Source organism: Phodopus roborovskii, unplaced genomic scaffold, assembly GCF_943737965.1.
Source record: "Phodopus roborovskii unplaced genomic scaffold, PHOROB, whole genome shotgun sequence".
Classification (NCBI taxonomy): Eukaryota; Metazoa; Chordata; class Mammalia; order Rodentia; family Cricetidae; genus Phodopus; species Phodopus roborovskii.
The window spans coordinates 11,229,684-11,246,818 of record NW_026126599.1 but is presented as its reverse complement, the minus strand read 5'-3'; the positions used below and the strand labels follow the sequence as shown (position 1 = coordinate 11,246,818).

General features: G+C 49.3%; 1 protein-coding gene across 1 annotated transcript; it reads right to left on the bottom strand.

The window, feature by feature from the left end:
• Positions 1 to 7,282: 7,282 nt before the first annotated feature.
• Positions 7,283 to 16,330, bottom strand: Urad (ureidoimidazoline (2-oxo-4-hydroxy-4-carboxy-5-) decarboxylase). Its single transcript, XM_051205218.1, is given in 3 exon segments — positions 7,283 to 7,669; positions 7,671 to 8,110; positions 16,120 to 16,330. Coding segments are annotated over 3 exon segments (669 nt in total). The 5' UTR covers positions 16,307 to 16,330; the 3' UTR covers positions 7,283 to 7,627.
• Between the last annotated feature and the right edge of the window lie 805 nt (positions 16,331 to 17,135).

Here is a 17,135-nt window from a genome sequence, read left to right as displayed (position 1 = left end):
CGGTTGGCTGGCTGCACCTCGGTCCACGGTGCTCCGCTGGCTCCTTGCAGCGCTCCTGCCTCCCGGGCAGTCCCTCCCTCTGTCCTGCCTCCTCCCTCTCTTCCTTCTTTCCTCCCACCTCCTTGCCACTAGGCTGTAGAGGCGGGGAAGACCCGCCACAGGTTGGCTTGCGGAGTCCCAGGCCAGCGGCCTTACGTGATTAACGAGTGTTTACAAGACTCTATTAGTAATGACACAGACACCAATGGCTGGAGACGCCGAAGCGCAGCGCACCACGCTCACTACCCCCCAGAAACAAGATTTGCATTTTAAAAGATAAAGGGGGGACTGCGAGAGGGCAGCAACCAGATCACAGCTAAATATTCAATCCTTTATTGTTAAAGAGCTTCCTCCTTCCAACCTGCTGCACTTTAACCTCCAATCACAGGTTCAAAGAATGAAATCAAGGGACTTGCAAAAGCCTTGGGTAGAGCGAGAGCAGTCTTGGTGGGAATCTGGATTTAGAGACAGGAGCAATCTTGTTCTTGCCTTCGCAGGGAGGAGGTGGTCAAGAAACTCAGAGAAAGGGGAAAAAAATGCTTTGAGGATATTTCTGACTTGTGGAACTAAGGCCAGGACCTTTCCTTCCCGCCAGGATGAGATTGACTGCCTTCCCAACAACAGCATTATTCCTTAAGTTTATTTCCTTGTCAAAGGAAACCACTCGACCTCCGAAGATAAAAGACGATTCTAGCTCCAGGTTGCGCCCTCGAATTTGTCTTACACTTAGAATTTGAGTTCAATTAAAACAATCCATTTTTACATTAAAGAACCAAACACCTCTACAAAACCATGATATGTTTGGCTATGACTTACCTTGGAAGGCAGTAATGGAAAAGGGATGGCTAGGGTCTCCATAAATTTCTGCCTCTTGCTAATCACAGGGTTATTCAGTTTGAAATTTCAATCAATTAAACGTATATTTTTATTAAAAATATTTGAATTGAAAAATTAAGGAGCATATTTCTGTCAACATCTACCCAGTTATGCCCCTGTCTTAAAAACACTTTCTCCTTGGGCCTGGAGACATGTTAAGAACACTGGCTGTTCTTTAGAGGACCTGTGTTCAATTCCCAGTACCCACTTGGTGGCTCACAACTGTACATAACTCCAACCCAAGGGAATCTGGCACCCTCTTTTTACCTCTTCAGGCAGGCGCCAGGCATATGAGTGGTCCACAGACATACATGCAGACAAAATACTCATACTCATAAAAGTAATAAATACATCTTTGAAAACATTAAATTAGGCTAAGACAACTCTTTCTCCTTTATGATGTAAAGCCCTTTCTACAGAAATGTGGTGTTCATCCCAGGGAATGAAGGGGCAATCTACTGTCAATATAAAGTATTGCCAGTGAAAAATAAATGCTGACATTGAGACCTGGACAGGTCCCCTACAGCAGAGCCTTGGGGTGGGAGGAAGCCACCTGATTGCATTAGGCAGTTTTGTGATATTGGGGCTGCCACTTCAGACATGAGGTTACAAACTGTCCAGGCCCAAACTGGGCAGTTCTACTTTGTTCTTGCCAGTGCCTGGAACCCTTCCTGGAGCCCTGTGGGCTCCTGGCTGTGTGGGTTCTCTCCTCACTGTTTCTCTGGGTATATGTTCTCCTGGGGAAACACTTTCCGGGGTTCCTTATCTCCTTTGACTCCTCACCTCCTGTATCTCCTCCAACTGTGGGGACTTGCCCATTCTTCCTACCCTTTGTGTTTTGTCAGGAAAGTTAAAACTGGGAGTGGCTGGATATTCAAGAGCTGTCCCTCAAGAGGCCTGGAGGATCCTGCTTCAACCCTCCTGGGTGGGTACCTAATAGGAACCATCTCACTTTCCAAGAAACAAACCTGGAAATAAATATCAAACCCTACTACAGAAGGCAAGAGCAGAACGGGGTGTTCACAGTCCCTATGGGGTGGCTGGGATGTGGGGGTTAAGTGGTGGGCACTGTAGACTTTTGATCTTGGAGGTATCTCCCACCTCTTCCTGAAACTCAATACCTCTTTCCATCCTTCATGTCCCCTCCCAGACTGGAACTCTGGAAGGCCAGGCCCAGACCCAGGCTCTGCCTTGAATGCCTGCATTCTGGCATTTCTTTGAAACAATCACTTTATTAGGGACAGCCATTCCCTCCGCCCTGTGGTGGCTACTTCCTGAGTTTTTATGGCCCAGGCTGCCAGCCTCTGGCTAATTGTCCATGTTTCAGCTGTGTCTCTGTGCCCTACCATGGGAAAAGGAACTCCAGCTTGGGCACTGCTAGGGAGGCAGATAGGGTTACTCTGCTTCCCCAAGGCCAAGCAACAGGGGCACAAAGTGAGTTTTATTTGGGGTGCTTGAACCCAGGAAAGGAGATGATACTAGGATACTAACAGGAACTGTTAGTTTACAAGTTTCCACCTTGTAAACCTAGGCATACCCACAGTAGTAGCCTGACCATGGTTGCAATGGTAGAGGCTGGGCTTTTTGGAGCGGAGAAAGGGCTGATAAATGCTGTCCTTTGACAAGCTCTTCAGAGTGGAAATTTTTCCAAGTCCCCCTCCCTATCATTTTCTCTCTCAGCCTAAAAAAGGGCCCAGCTGTGTCCCCCCAAAGGGACAGAGCTGTGAGAACAATTCTGACTTCTGTAGAGTGTGACAAATGGGAAGGAAGCCTGTGTATCTTTCCACTGGGGACAGTTCCAGCAGGTTGGCAGGTTGGTGGGCTGCACCTGTCCTCTGGAAATCCCCTCTGGGCTCAAGCGCTGACCCACGACTCTGGCATAAAGCAGAGCAGGAAGCAGAAAAGTCCTTCAGTCTCCCCTTGCTGTTGCGCTAAAGAGCTTAGCAGCCTTCTTAGTGTTTTTTAGTCTGAGATGACACTACTAGAGACGGGACCACTCTGGGTGTCCCCCAATTGTACTGTAGGTGCCTTCCACTTAATATCCCAGGCACCATTCCTCAGCGAGAAGGAAAAAAAAAAAAAAGATCTCGGTTAGATGAAGCCACAGAAAGACTGCAGAACAGCCAACCTGGTTATCAAAGGGATGGCTCTTTGTTACCGAGACCATTCCACATTCCTTGAGGAGGGTCAAATCCAGGCTGGTGGCCTGAGCCAGGGCTCCGAAGGGACTGGAGGGTACCGGAAAGGGTGGGCTCCCCCACCAGGCAGATGGGGCACTCCTTAAACCCACAGATCACTTACAGGGCTCCCTGCCTGCTCAAAGGTCCTGCTGTTTGTTCCAGCCACAGGACCTTGCCTCTGATCCACATGTGTGGTGCCTGCAGCTTGTGAGGAATAACCACCTACCACAGGATGAGCTCTCTCTGCCCCTTTGGCACGAACGTGTCCTTTCTGAGTCCCATGTAGACAGGACTAATCTCAGTAATGCCACTGCTCATTAAAAGCCTGAATCTCCCGGAATAAGGAGAGAGAGCCTGTGGCCAGGGCTCAGGCTGTCAGCAGAGTGCTGTGGGGAAACTGCCCAAACTCCAGGGATCTTTGAGCCACTCTACTCAACGACAATCCACTCACACAAAGAAAGACTCAATAATGCATGAATTGACCCCAAGGATAGCACTAGGCCTTGTCACAAACCACTCAGCTGACATCTCTGAGACGGAAGTCAATAGCATTGCATTATCTCTAGGGTTTCCCCTGAGTCTGCCACCTGTCCAGTACACTAGGCTACAATGGAGACCCAAGTGTCCATCCAGAGCAGGGAGGAGGAGCTGCAGCTGCCCACAGCTGTCTGCAGAAGCAGATATGGTCTCAGCTGGCAAATGTCACCTGCTTTTTCCTCCTAAGCACATTGGGGGCCCTCGTCCTTTCCAGCCAAGAGGAGCTTCCAGAATTCATGGCAGGGTAATATGAGCTGGGATTCCCCAGTTTGAGAGGGACCATGGAGCGGTCTGATCCAATGCAGGGGACATAGCTTGTTCTGTTGTTCTGCCCAAAATATATTCCCCCAGCCAGAAGGTCCAAGAAAACAAGGCTGTTGAGGGAAGGGAGAAATGTTTGGCTTTAGGACTCTTTGTAGAATGTTTTTGCTCATTGGATGGAAGTTAAACAAATAATAGGAATAACTTATTTTTTCCTTTGTTCTAAAATTAGTGTGTGGCTACTTGGAGTGCTGGGTGATCCGTTTGATTTCTGTGTAGGAGATGAAAAGAGAATATGACTAGAGCTTTTGAGAGGGAATGATTTCAGGGTCTCACAGGCTGGGAAGCACTGGGGAGAGCTGGTATCACAGGCTCACAACAGAGCATTACCAGTGCTCTTCCGTTAGCATGTTCACTCACCATTGTCTCATGCCTGGGATGACCTTTGTTTATCATATGAAAATCTCTTCCAAGGAAGGCCCACAGAGTAAGTTTTGTGTGCCTAGTTAGGAAAGGAACATAGACAAACCTGTCTCTCTCTCAATTCGTATCCATTGACAGGCTACCTTGCCTGAAGCAGGGTGGTGATGGTGGTGGTGGTGGTGGTGGTAATGGTGGTGATGGTGGTGGGTGGTGGTGAGGGTGGTGATGATAGGGATGATGGTGATGGTGGTGGTGGATGGTGGTGATGATGGTGGGTGGTAATGATAGATGATGGTGACGAAGGTGGTGGTGGTGGTGGTGGTGGTGGTGGGTAGTGATGGTGGTGGTGGAGGTGATGGTGGATGGTCGAGATGATAGTGGTAGTGATGGCAGCACTTAGAACCTGGACAAGCTCCTATTTTACAAAGACCAGAGAGGATTGGAGATCCTCCCAAGGTCTCATAGCTAGCTGTTCTGGTCTTCAGCATTAAACAAAAGTACAATATGTCCGATCTTTGCAACATACAGCAGTCTGTATAGATGTTAATGATTACTATGTCTGTTGGTGCCACCCTGGAAACATCTCCAGTACAAAGCCAGCTATCAGGATTCATGGACTGAGAACTCCCCACCCTATACACACCATAATACCAGAACAATCCAGTTTTCTAATGCCATGCTGACCACATTCCATACTGCTCTCCTTTTGGGGTACCTGCTCACTTCAGTGTTTCTGTTTATTGAAAACATTTCCTCCAGATGTTCTTCTCCAACTGACTGTAAAGGTTTCTGTCTACTTTTCTCATAGCAAACACTTTTTTTGGGGGGGTGAACTTCGTTTTTTTTTTTTTTTTATGAGCTGGAACTGACATTCTGTGACTCAACTTGGAAAGGTACCCGATTTAAAAAAAAAAAAAAAAGAGTAGAGGTAGGCATCAAATGTGTGCCCCCCACCCCCTTTGTTAAATACCAGCGTCTTTAAAGACCAAGGCCCAGAATAGGCTTTTAAACACCTTCCCATCCTTTCCTGCTACAAAGGAGAGCAACAAGCTTGGAAACAGGTTCCTGGTTTCCAGGCTGAGCCTAGTGCAGTGCAGAGGTCCCTTTACAGGAACTTTCGCCTGCTGGGCTGGGATGTTTTTGTAAGGGACAGTGACAATGGGGGAGATGAGGAGTGAAGCACACCCCCTCCCCCCAGTGTGTGTGTGTGTGTGTGTGTGTGTGTGTGTGTGTGTGTTGGTGAGCTGTCAAAACAGACTGTCCTCGAATCCTTAGGCTGTCTACTTCTTTTTAATTTTCAATATTTTTCCTTGACGAATTCATAAATAAAATTTTGTTCCCACCAAATGCAAACCAGATATGCCTGTGCCCTCCTGGTGTTTGCCGGGTCCCAGCACCTTGCGGTGCCTGCAGTGCAGGCTTGTCTCCCGCACGCTGCGACCAGAGGGGAAGGAACAAGGGGCAGCGCCAGGAGCAAACTTGTCACTGTTGGAACTCAGATATATGTACAGAGGAAGGAAACTGCCTACCATCCTCTGCAGCAACGGTCACCTGCTGGTGAGGGAACTGGCCTCAGGGCCCTCAAAAGCGGCAACCGTTCTTTCCCAGTTCCCAGATGGATTCCTCCCTCACGTAGTATCCAGCTTTGGCCTTTCGGGTCGCCAGCGCTCCAGCGTCTTTGAAAGAGTCCTTGAGGAGCCTGTTTTTGTCCACTTACCGCCACCTCCCTCCCAAGGGACTCCAGCAATTGCCCAACCCATGCCCTTTCCCGCAGGGGTAAAAAAAATTCGGGATAAGCCCTTGACTGTTAAAATGCAATTATGTCACTGGAGAGACCCGGTCGTTCTTCTAAAGCACAGATTGCATCTATGATTCTAAAAATAGTCCTAGGAATCTTGTCCCGTTGGATTCTCTGCTTAGCAAATTTACATAAAGAGGGTGGATTCTGCTTTTTAGGGCCCATTTATCTGAGTAAGGGTTGGGTTTACCTGAGGGCTAGGCAGAATGGTTTGAGTATAGTGGATTTTGAGTCTTCATCCTGGCCTGGGCCTGTGCACTTGCGTAAGAGAGAGAGTGAGATAGGCATCGAGTGCTGGCCTGTGTGGGCATCTGGTGCTCCTGTACCCCAGATGGCTCACCATAGGCTCCGGGTTCCAAGGCATCCATCCACTCTCCTATCCCCAGTTTCTTATGCCCACACTGCTCAGGGACATAGATGAGGTGCCAGAAAAGGTAACAGGAGCCTTTATTTTGATTCTGAGTGCTCTGGGAGGGGATTATTTCTGTGGACCATCACTCCCAGAGCTCAAAGTTCTGTGGCACAACTCTTCATGGAGCGGGGATATGCATTTTGTCTTATTTGGTTGTTCACTAATGGAAATCAACTCTGTGTTCCTTGAGGGGAGCCAAGTGTGGCTTTGCTTTTTCTTTGCCAAGAGAAGCCTGAGTAGTATTCCTGGGACACATTAACTCCACCCCCTCTCTTTGGGGGAGGGGGTGTTGTGATGGTCCCTCCTGCTGGTGGTGTTGCTTCTCCTGAGGTCACTGCAGGCTGACTGTAGAGCTACAGGTTCCCAAGCCTCTGACTTGTTTTATGGGAAGATCTCTATGGGCATCATCCCTGTGTCCATATTACCAGCACGGTGGGATACCGTCTTCATCCTGGGCTACACGACCCCCACGACTGTCCAATGAGCATTGCTATTTTAATATTGAACGGCTTGCAGGGCAGTCCAGTCCACCACCAAAGGCTGATCTTCTGGAGGGACAAGGGTGTCACTGGCTCCTAATTATCAAAACTTTCCAACTTGGACACACACACACACACACACACACACACACACACACACACACACACACTGGCCTCCTTAGGGCATCCTCCCCAGGCTGGAAGTTGAGTGGGACGACTCAACTCCCACTGCTGCTAGTTGGTCACCTGGGACCAAACCAGTGTTTTAATTCCCCCCCCCCCCAACTTCAAATCTCATGGGTGTTTTAGAGTGAGGCAGTCGCTTCTGCTCACTTGTAAATGAAGTGGGAGAAGAAAGACCACTATGGAATGCAAGACTACCTTTTCAGTGAGTGCCTTTTGCATTTCCAGCTCCCGCTTAGCAGGAGAGATTGGGGAGCGGGGAGGGAGCTTTCAACCCGCCAAGGCTGTAGTGTAGGCAGACCGCAAGGCGAGTGGAGAATTGAAGCAGCGATCTGGATAAATCGGGGGCAAAGCGCTAAACACTCTAGAATCTGACATATTTTGGCGACGCGTGCTGTGTGGATGGGTGGACAAAGGCTGAATTAGTCGTGTGAATGCTTCAATTCTCCACTTCCTTTGTGTGGGTGAGTGGATTGTTCTCCCAAGCCCGAGCCAGCCTCCAGCGAAGGGTGTACAGCGCCAAGTCCCCCCAGTGGTGCATCCTTCTGGCATTCGGATCTCCAGCCCCCGGGCGGCTCCACCCTGGCAGGATCGGCGCCTAACAAATCTGCCAGGCGCAAGTGGCCGATCTTCTTCACCTCGCCCAGGGCGGTATGCAGTTCCAACTCGGGCTGGCAGTGTAGCCGGCGGGCTAGCTCCCGGAGCACCGTGTCTCGGTCGCTCAGGCGCGCAGCCAGCACGAACGGGAAACCGAAGCGCTCTCGGTACAGCGCGTTGAGTTTCTGCAGCCGCAGCTGATCGTCCGCGTCCAGGCTGGTGAGGCCCGCTTGGCTCTGCTCGCGCTGCGACTCGGCGGTGAGCGTGCCCTGATGCAGATCGCGGCCCGCTAGGTCGGGATGACAACGTAGGATGCCCTCCTGGCCTGTGGGAAAGCACAGACACGCACCGGCAGAGGGTTAACCTCACCCCCCCCCCCAGCAGATCAGAAAGCCAAGCAGGGCCCCCCGGTAGTGGGTAGTGGTGTTCCTCTTCCCTCTTCAATGACGGGATGCAGGGGGGGGGGCTCTGTCACCACGCCAGGACCCGGGGGCGGGGAGCGAGTGACAGGTTTGGCCTTTCAGACCTAGGGGATCCTGGAAAGGAGGAGAGAGAAGGCAGTCGGAGAGGCTGGGAATTTACGACCTGCTCTGCGGGGCCAAGAGCTGGGGAGCGATAAGAAGTCCCAGCTACTCCTATCTTTTCAAAGTCCTTTGCTCTCAGGGGGGCTTTGATGTTGAAAGGGGGCCGGATGCGAGGGCTTGAAGACTTCCGTCAAAAGTCCTGGAATGGGTTTCGTTCTGCCTCAGAGAAGAGGCAGGAGTGGGGTGGGTCCAGAGGATACTATCCATGGGACTTGACAAATAAATGCCTAGATTTTGTGACTAAGTGTGAGTTCTGGGTCTCTGGGATGAAACAGCCAAAGAGCTTGGCGGATTAACCGAAACGGAAACCCATTTCACCCAAATTCTTCCGCTTTTGATGAAAGCGGTTTGCCTTTTTATTGTTGTTGTTGGGGTTGTTTCTTTAACTATGATCACCCTCTCTTTGGGATTGTGTTGCTATTCCTTCTCCGACAGAATTCAGATTCCTGACAGAGCCCGCTCGGGCGAAAGCGCATGTTCTTCCAGGCCTCACACCGTGGGAAAGCCTAGATGTGACACTGGGGGGCTCTAATTCAAGGGAACTCCCGGGCATCCTGGCAGGTTTAGCCCTGTAAGGAATGAATTGGAATTCCTAGGTTAGACAAGATCTCAAATGTGGCCAGGAGGGCAGCCCTCTGTAAAAGAAGAGCTGCCACACCGATTTACTAATTCATCGACTATGGAAAACTAAAAATAACTTATTTCCCCACACCCTGGTACCTAATGCACAAGCAGCAGTTCGTGTTAATGGGAAATCCAGGAAAATGGAGCCATGAGATGCGACCGCTGGTGTCTGTCCCTGTATGGCAGTGGGAATAGGTAGGCTTTGTTGAAACTGGGAAATAATTAAAACATCCTTTAGTACGTTGTATCTTAATATTCACAAAGAAGGAAAAAAATTACCCTTTAAATATGGTGCAGTCTCCTCTTCCGCAAACGTAGTCTCCCACCCAGCCCCTAACAGGATGGAAAGTAAGTCTTTCAACAAAGCAAACCCGTGGCCAGTGTCCTGAGAGCCTTGCATACGGAACTCCAGCTCCAGGGCATCCGACAATTTTCTTGCGGCCTCCTTGGGTACCGTGGCGCACAAAAGCGGCATACAATCACACCCACACAAATAAAAGTAGACATTAAGCCCATTTTTTACAAAGAATATTCAGTGGAGGCTCAGAAAGTAAATGCTAGTTCATCTGCCCAAGGCCACTCAGTTGTGCACCTGTATCCTTCGCCCTAAGCTCACAGACCCCTCAATGACATGCCTATCCCCGCAAGGTTAAGGGGTCACCAATCCCACTCTCCCCATCTTCTGGGTACCCTAATTCTAGGCCACTACAATCAGGAGTAGTCAGTTCGCTCTTCCTCTACAGTCGCACTTTCCGGGTGGTGCGAAAATGTGGGTGTTAAATTTTCCCCACCAGGAGGGCCAGCGGCTGGCAATTCCACAGCACTCAGGTCAGATTCGCCCCACAGTCCCCCAATCCCAGGATGGGCAGGCAGCCTTGCTACTCCAGGGGAGCTGCCGGGGAGCCGACACATTTGCACCCTCAATTGATCTTCTCTTGTTCAGGATTGAAACAACTCCAGAAGAATCTAATTGTTTTACTGCATGTGTTCCCTGGTTAGTCCAAGCTGCCATCAAAGCAGTTATGGGTGGGATTCTCGGGAGTGGAAAGTCTTTATTATTATTATTTTTTTTTTTTTTGTAAAACTTTTCCCCCCTCACTGTCCCTTAAGAACCTGCCAGCACGCAGCGCATGCGTGAAGCAGGAGCAGGCTGCCTAGCAGCGCCACCCCCCCATACAATGTTCTTGCCCTTACACCTCACTTCTCACTCCTCCTAGGGTTTATCTTCCCTCTTGAAAGCATCGCCTGGGTTAATGTTTGCCTAGGAGTGGGATGTGTTTTCCACTCTTGCAGAGAAGGACAAGATGGGGGCGAGAAAAGAGGCCCAGAATAGGGCAGAGCAAAGGGCAGAAGAAAATTAGTGAACCGAAATTCACACACACACACACACACACACACACACACACACACACACACCTTTCAGCGGCACATAACAAGAAAAAACTGAAGTCTGGAATGGTTGCCTACGCAGAAGAAAGAAAACTGGCTTGCCAAGACATAGACACCTCCCCCCCCCCACTTCATTGCTCCAAACCACTGATCCCTTGGGTGCTGCGGAGGCCAGCACTCATCTGCCTACAGTCACACAGCAAGGACCTTCCCTATTTCACATCATCAGTGGGTCTCCTTCAAGGTCCCCCCAACCCCAATAACCCCAGTACGTGGCTAGAGAGCGGAAGTCAGCCTGCATCCCTGAGTCTCCCCATGTGGGTGGCCCAATGCTTGGTATAGTCTCCCGGCCCTCATTTGTTTCTTGTTCCTTTCTTTTTCCTTTTGTTTTTCCAGGCAGGGTTTCTCTGTGTAACAGATTTGGTTGTCTTGGAACTCACTCAGAAGAGCAGGGTGGCCTCAAACTCACAGAGCTCCACCTGTCTCTGCCTCCCAAGTGCTAGGATTAAAGGCGCTGGCAGCCATCGCCCAGCCTCTCATCTCTTTCCTAACAGTCTCATGGAAACTCTGACTTTCCCAGCTATGTCGCTGAGTGTCATGACTTGACACTAGGTGCAGGTAGGTATTACTTACTGGGAACACAGGACACAGATGTATTCATGAAGTCTTTCTGAGTCCACAGGTGAAGAGGAGGGCTAACAACAGTACCCTCCCCCAAGAGGCAACGGCCCAGGATCCCATTATGGCCCGCCTTCACCAGTCATATGTCCCCCGCTCTTGGAACAATGGATGATCTTGTGTTGTCTAGTAAAGGCCAACTGCTTTGCCAGTCTTTTTTTTAAACAAACAAACAAACAAACAACAACAAAACCCAGTTATTTTAAAAGATCTTTTAAAAAGCACCTATTTGAAAATTTTTGTGTGTTTGCACACAAGTGTGTACACATAAGCACGCCCACCCATGTGTGCCTTGGTGCCCATGGACAAGGCATCCAACCCCCCTGAAGCTGGAGTTCCAGGTGATTGATTCCCTGGTTTGGATGCTGGGAACGGACAGAACTCAGGTCCTCTGCAAGGGCAGTGTTCACTCTTAACCTCTGAGCCACCACTTCTCTAGCCAAAGTGTTATTTTTGGTGACAGGATCTCCCTTAGCCAAGGCTGGCCTTGAACTCCTATCTTCCTCCCAAGTTCTGGAATTACATGTATGACTACCCACACTGAGTTTCTACTTGTGGCTTCTTTGTTTTTAATTTCGGATGCATGTGTGTGTCACATACTTGTGGGTGCCTTTGCAGGCAAGAGCATCTGATCCATGGACGTGGATTTACCAGTGGGTTAGGGGCCACCCAGTGGGTGTTGACCACTGACCCGGGATCCCTTGCAGGAGTAGTCAGTGCCCTTAACCACCCGCTACTGCTCCAGCTCCTGGTTCCTGTGCTTTGAGTTCACTTGTGGTTTTCCTTCTCAGACCTCACTTCCACGCCCCATGTATGCATTTCTCCCCCCCCATCTCCCAGCCAATGGGGAGGCACTGAGGGCCACCATCCCAAAGGCAGAGTCAAAGCCTCCACCGAACTCCAGTTCCCTCCACGTTCTCCTTGTTTCTCTGCTTTTCTCCCATCCTTGTTGTCTAATTCCTCACTTCTCCATCCAGTTCACTCTATTTCGTCTCCAAGCTGCTCTTGTCAGAGTCAATTAATGCCAGCAGTCTAGCCTGAACCCCATCCCTCCACCTGGCTCTCCTCGCTTGCCTGCCCTTGTCTGGCTCAGCCCAGTTGTCTGCAGTGAAAGGAATGGGGTTCACATCTTTCCCCTCTTCATTTCCGTAGTTAAGTGTTCTTGTCCAGGGGTTTACTTTTGTTTTGTTAAATTTGTCTTCAGAGAGAGGGTTTCCCGTAGTCCAAGCTGGCTTCCAACCCCACACATGGCTGAGGATAACCTTCTTGCCTCCACCTGAGTGCTGGAGTACAGCCATTGTGCCTGGATTATTCTGTGTGCTGGGAATCAAACCCAGGGTTTCCCGCTTCCTAATCAAGCACTCTGCCATCCAACCAAACTGCATTTCCTGCTCCAACAATCAGTTTATCTTTAAATCTGTATATTTTGGCGCCAGGGATTGCACTCAGAGCCTCCTGCATGATAAGCGCACACTCCGCCCCTGAGTCACACCCCAGGCAGACATGCAGTTTTCAGTGCAGTCAATTCTATCATGATACCAGAATCTAGTTTGTTCCTTTTCTGTGATCCAGGGGCACAACCAGCATCTTCATTTTTGTGCTTGCTAGGACCAGAACTAACAAGCTCCCATTTTCCACTTTATGTCTTCTGTATCCAGGAGAATTACAGCATGGCTACCTACCCAGCCACTCAGACCAAGCACTGAGGAGTTGTTATCTTTAGCATTTCTTGATATTGATCTCCCTCCGGCAAACCCACCCACCCAAATCTTGTTGACCTTAGGTCTTACCTCTTCACCATCAGCTTCTTGCCATCCCTGCTACCCTAACACAGTAAAAACAACCTGTGCTCTCACTTTTAACCATTGCAGTAACATCTTCACCCATCTCCCTGTGCCCTATGTAGCCTGCACACAGCTTTTCTAAGAAGTCCACACAATGCTATTGGTATGGCAAAGACAGGAGCAATCACACACACACACACACACACACACACACACACACACGGGGGGCTGTCTAGGCAAAGACAGTGAGATACACAGAGACAGAGAGACAAAGACGGGGAGAAACTGGCAGAGACAGAGAGCAAGAAATAAAGAGAAATGAGAGTGGTGGGGATTGGCACTGGAGATGGAACCCACACCCTTAGGTGTGGTTTGTTTCCCTGGCCCACTCTCACTTTGGACAGAACTGAGTCAGTCCAGGGGCTTTCCCCTTACGTTTCAACCTTGCTTTCTTTCATTACCATAACTGTCACTTTGCCTCTGCTTAGGTCAGTTAGAATTGATTGCGTTGATTGGCTAGACACATGTTAGCAAGCAAGACTTAGGCTCAATATTAATCCTGTACTGCCATCTAGTGGCCACTACACATCACAGCGTCACCTAAAGGAGAGATCAACTTTCCCTTTGCTCCCCTTTTCTTTTTCTTCCTTCTTTCCTTCCTCCCTCCCTCCATTTTTTTTTTTTAAAGATAATCCATGGGGATGGAGAGATGGCTCATCAATTAAGAGCAGTGCCTGCTCTTTCAAAGGGCCCGGGTTCAATTCCCAGGCCCCACATGGCAGGTCACAACTCCAAGATCTGACACCCTCACAGACACACATGGAGGTCAAACACTAGTGCACATAAAATAAAAACAAATAAATAACTTCTAAAAGATCCAAGCAAATCCTTCTGCAGGAAGAGCACCGAGTCTCATCCACCCCCACCTTTCATTCTTGTTACTTTGACACAAACTAACTCATCATCTGTGAAGAGGAAACCTCAGCTGAATTACTTCCATTAGATTGGCCTGTGGGTGTGTCTGTGGGGTATTCTCCTCTCTCTCTCTCTCTCTTTCTTTCTTTTTTCCTACTTTGGTTTTTTGAGGCAGGATTTCTCTGTTACATCTGTGGCTGCCTCCCCAGTGCTGGGATTAAAGGTGTGCGCCACCACTGACTGGTTTATGGGGCATTTTCTTAATTGTTAATTGATGTGAGAGGGCCCAGCCCACTGTGGGCGGGGCCATCCCTGGGCAGGCAGGTTTGGGCTGGATAAGGAAGTTGAGCAAGCCAAAGAAAGCAAGCTAGTGAGCAGCATTCCTCTGTGGTTTCTACTTCAGTTCCTGCCTCCAGGTTTCTGCCCTGAGCTCCTGCCCTGACTTCCTTCGGTATGGAGTTCATGTGGAAGTGTAATCCATATAAACCCTTTCTAGCCCCGCATTGCTTTTAGTCATGACACTATATCTCAGCAACAGAGAAGTAAAGTAGGGTGCCTTCTTGAGGTCTTTTCTACCCTTAAACTGCAAACTATCACCCAGTTTGTTCCTTATTGTCCAAAAGTTAGCATGGAGCATGAGTCCCTGGCATCTATGTCAAAAGCCTGGCTTGGCTGTCCATGCCTGTGTTCCAGGATTGGGGGCAGGTACAGGCACATTCTCCCGTAGCTTGCAGGACAGTCTGGCTAAAACAGGCTTTGGGTTCAGTGAGAGACCCTATCTCAAAGGAATAAATCAGGTGAGAAGGGAAGACACTGATGTTCTCCTCTATGTATGCACTCTGCCCAATGCACATATGCACACACACATACCACACACACACACACACACACACACACACACACACACACGTGAGCGCTTGAACACACCTTTTTTATTTTGTTTTAGATTATGTAGAATATCCTCTAGAAGCTGTGGGATTGACTTGTAGTTTGGCCATTCTCTTCAGAAACCTTTAGATTGGGGTGGAGGGATGGCTCAGTGGTTAAGAGCACTGACTGCTCTTACAGAGGACCTGGGTTCAGTTCCCAGCACCCACATCAGGTGGCTCACAACTGCCCAGGACTCCAGTTCCAGGGGATCTGACACCCACTTCTGGCTCCACAGACACATGCATTCATGAAGTGCACAAACATATACTCTGTCACACAAAGTCATAAATTAACTGATTAAAATTTCATGTTGGATTCATTATTTTAAGATTGGGGCCTTAAAACACATTGAGTTTCCAGTTTTTTGTTTTCCTCTGATAGAGGCAATGCACAAGGGATTGAATGCAGCTCAATGAGTCCTGGGGATACGGACTGGGCCACTACGTTGGACTTCAGTTTGAGATACACACACTTACATTTTAAATTTGATATGCTTGATGTCTTGCCTGCATTGTGTCTGTGCACCACGTGTTGTTGGTGTCCATGGTGGCCAGAAGAGGACGTCAGATTTTTGGAGTTATAGACAGCTGTGAGCAGCTATGTGGGTGCTGGGAATTGATCCGGGATCCTCTGGAAGAGCAGCCAGTGCTCTAGACTGCAGAGCCATCTCTCCAGCCCCCAGTTTGGTTTTGTGGCATTAACCCCATTCTTCCTCAGTAAGTTCTCCTATGAGGACATCCAGGTGAGGATGGGAAGCCACTGAACATCACAACTGTCCTGAAGGCGGCAGTGTGCCTGCCCCTTCGTGAGACCACAGGGTCACCCTCCTTCCTGAAGTCCCCAAGGGTATATCAGGCTCATCATGGGATGGGAGCAGCCTGTGAGCACGGGGCTGTGTGCCTTTGGCCTCTGCGCCGCCGCCGTTCAGGCTGACCTTGTACCTCATGTTCCCACCCCACGGCGCAACATGCTTCAGGGCTCTCTCTCCCTAGAACCACCCTGATCCACCTCAACTACTCCTATTTTCCCAAAAAGTCTGGGGTCTGAGAGAATGCCCTTTCTTGTAATCATGCCAGTGCTTTGCTTTCCCTTTGGGGGTCCCTGAAGTAAGCTCAGCCTTCTCTCTTACATCCAGAGCATGGCCAAAGCAGATACTGCATGGCTGACCGGGGCCAGCCTCAGCCTGCCCTTTGGCCTCTAACTCACAGAGGTCTTTGTCCCATTCCTGTTGGTGGCCTCCAGGCTCCAATGTTTATTTGCCATGCTGTCTTACCAGACACACCCTTAGGTCTACTTAGTACCAACACCTTCAAGAGTGCTTAACCCCCCAACCCCAGCTACATAACTCTATGTATAAACAACAGGGCTAAAAATAATCTCAACTATTTTTATAGAAAAGATTGGAAATCGCTCTGTGCTCATGGTCTTACCTGATCTTGGCAGAGCATCGATAAAAGCAAAAAAGTGATTTTCTAAGTCTTCCGAGTCAGAAAATGGACGCTGGGACCACACAGCAGCTGCGACCAGAGGGCATTTTTCAATGATGTTCCCAAACACATCCACAAATTCCCCGAAGCCCATGGAGTTGACCCTCTCCATGTCCATGGCTGTTCTCATAGACCCAATGACACCGACTTTTCACCTTAGGGTTGGATTTGCTTAACACACAAGCTGGCCTTGTGCAACACCAGCTGAACCTCTGGGAGGAGCCTGCACAATGTCCCTGCAATGCACAAACATGGGCTTCAGGATTTTGTTGGTGGCAGGGGTGACCTGTATGCCAGGGACAGAATGCGAACACGCTAGACAAGCATTCTACCACTGAGTTTTGTCTCGCCCAGGCTTCAGGTCATAACTAAGAGACCAGAGACTTCTGTATGAAGAATGTTTCCAACCAAGGTATTGCCGTAATCAGATCCCGCAGTGGCCACATTTCACTAGACAGAATCTGAGTCCTTAGCATCTTATTTTATTTTATGTGCATGAGTGTTTTTCCTGCACAAACATCTGTGTACCATGTACATATCTGGTGCCCACAGAGGCTCGAAGGGCGTGTGGAAACACCTGAAACTAGAGTGACAAGTGATTGTGAGCCGCCACATGCATAATGGGGATAGAAACAGGGCTGCTCCTGGGGAAGTTTTCCCTGGTAATTCCAAAAGGTCACAGGCCCACCTACTTGGAAGCTGGTTTTTCATCTGTTGTTGTGGTTGCTGTAGAGTGGGGTTCTCAACCTTCCTAATGCCACGACCCTTTAATACAGTTCCTTGTATTATGGTGACCCCCAGCCATAGAATTAATATTGTTGCTACTTCGTAATTGTAACTTTGCTACTGTTATGATTCGCACTGTAACTATCTGATATACAGGGTATTTGATATGTGACCCCTGACCCCTGTGAAAGGGTCATTTGACTCCAAAGGGGGTCCTGGTCCACATGTTGAGA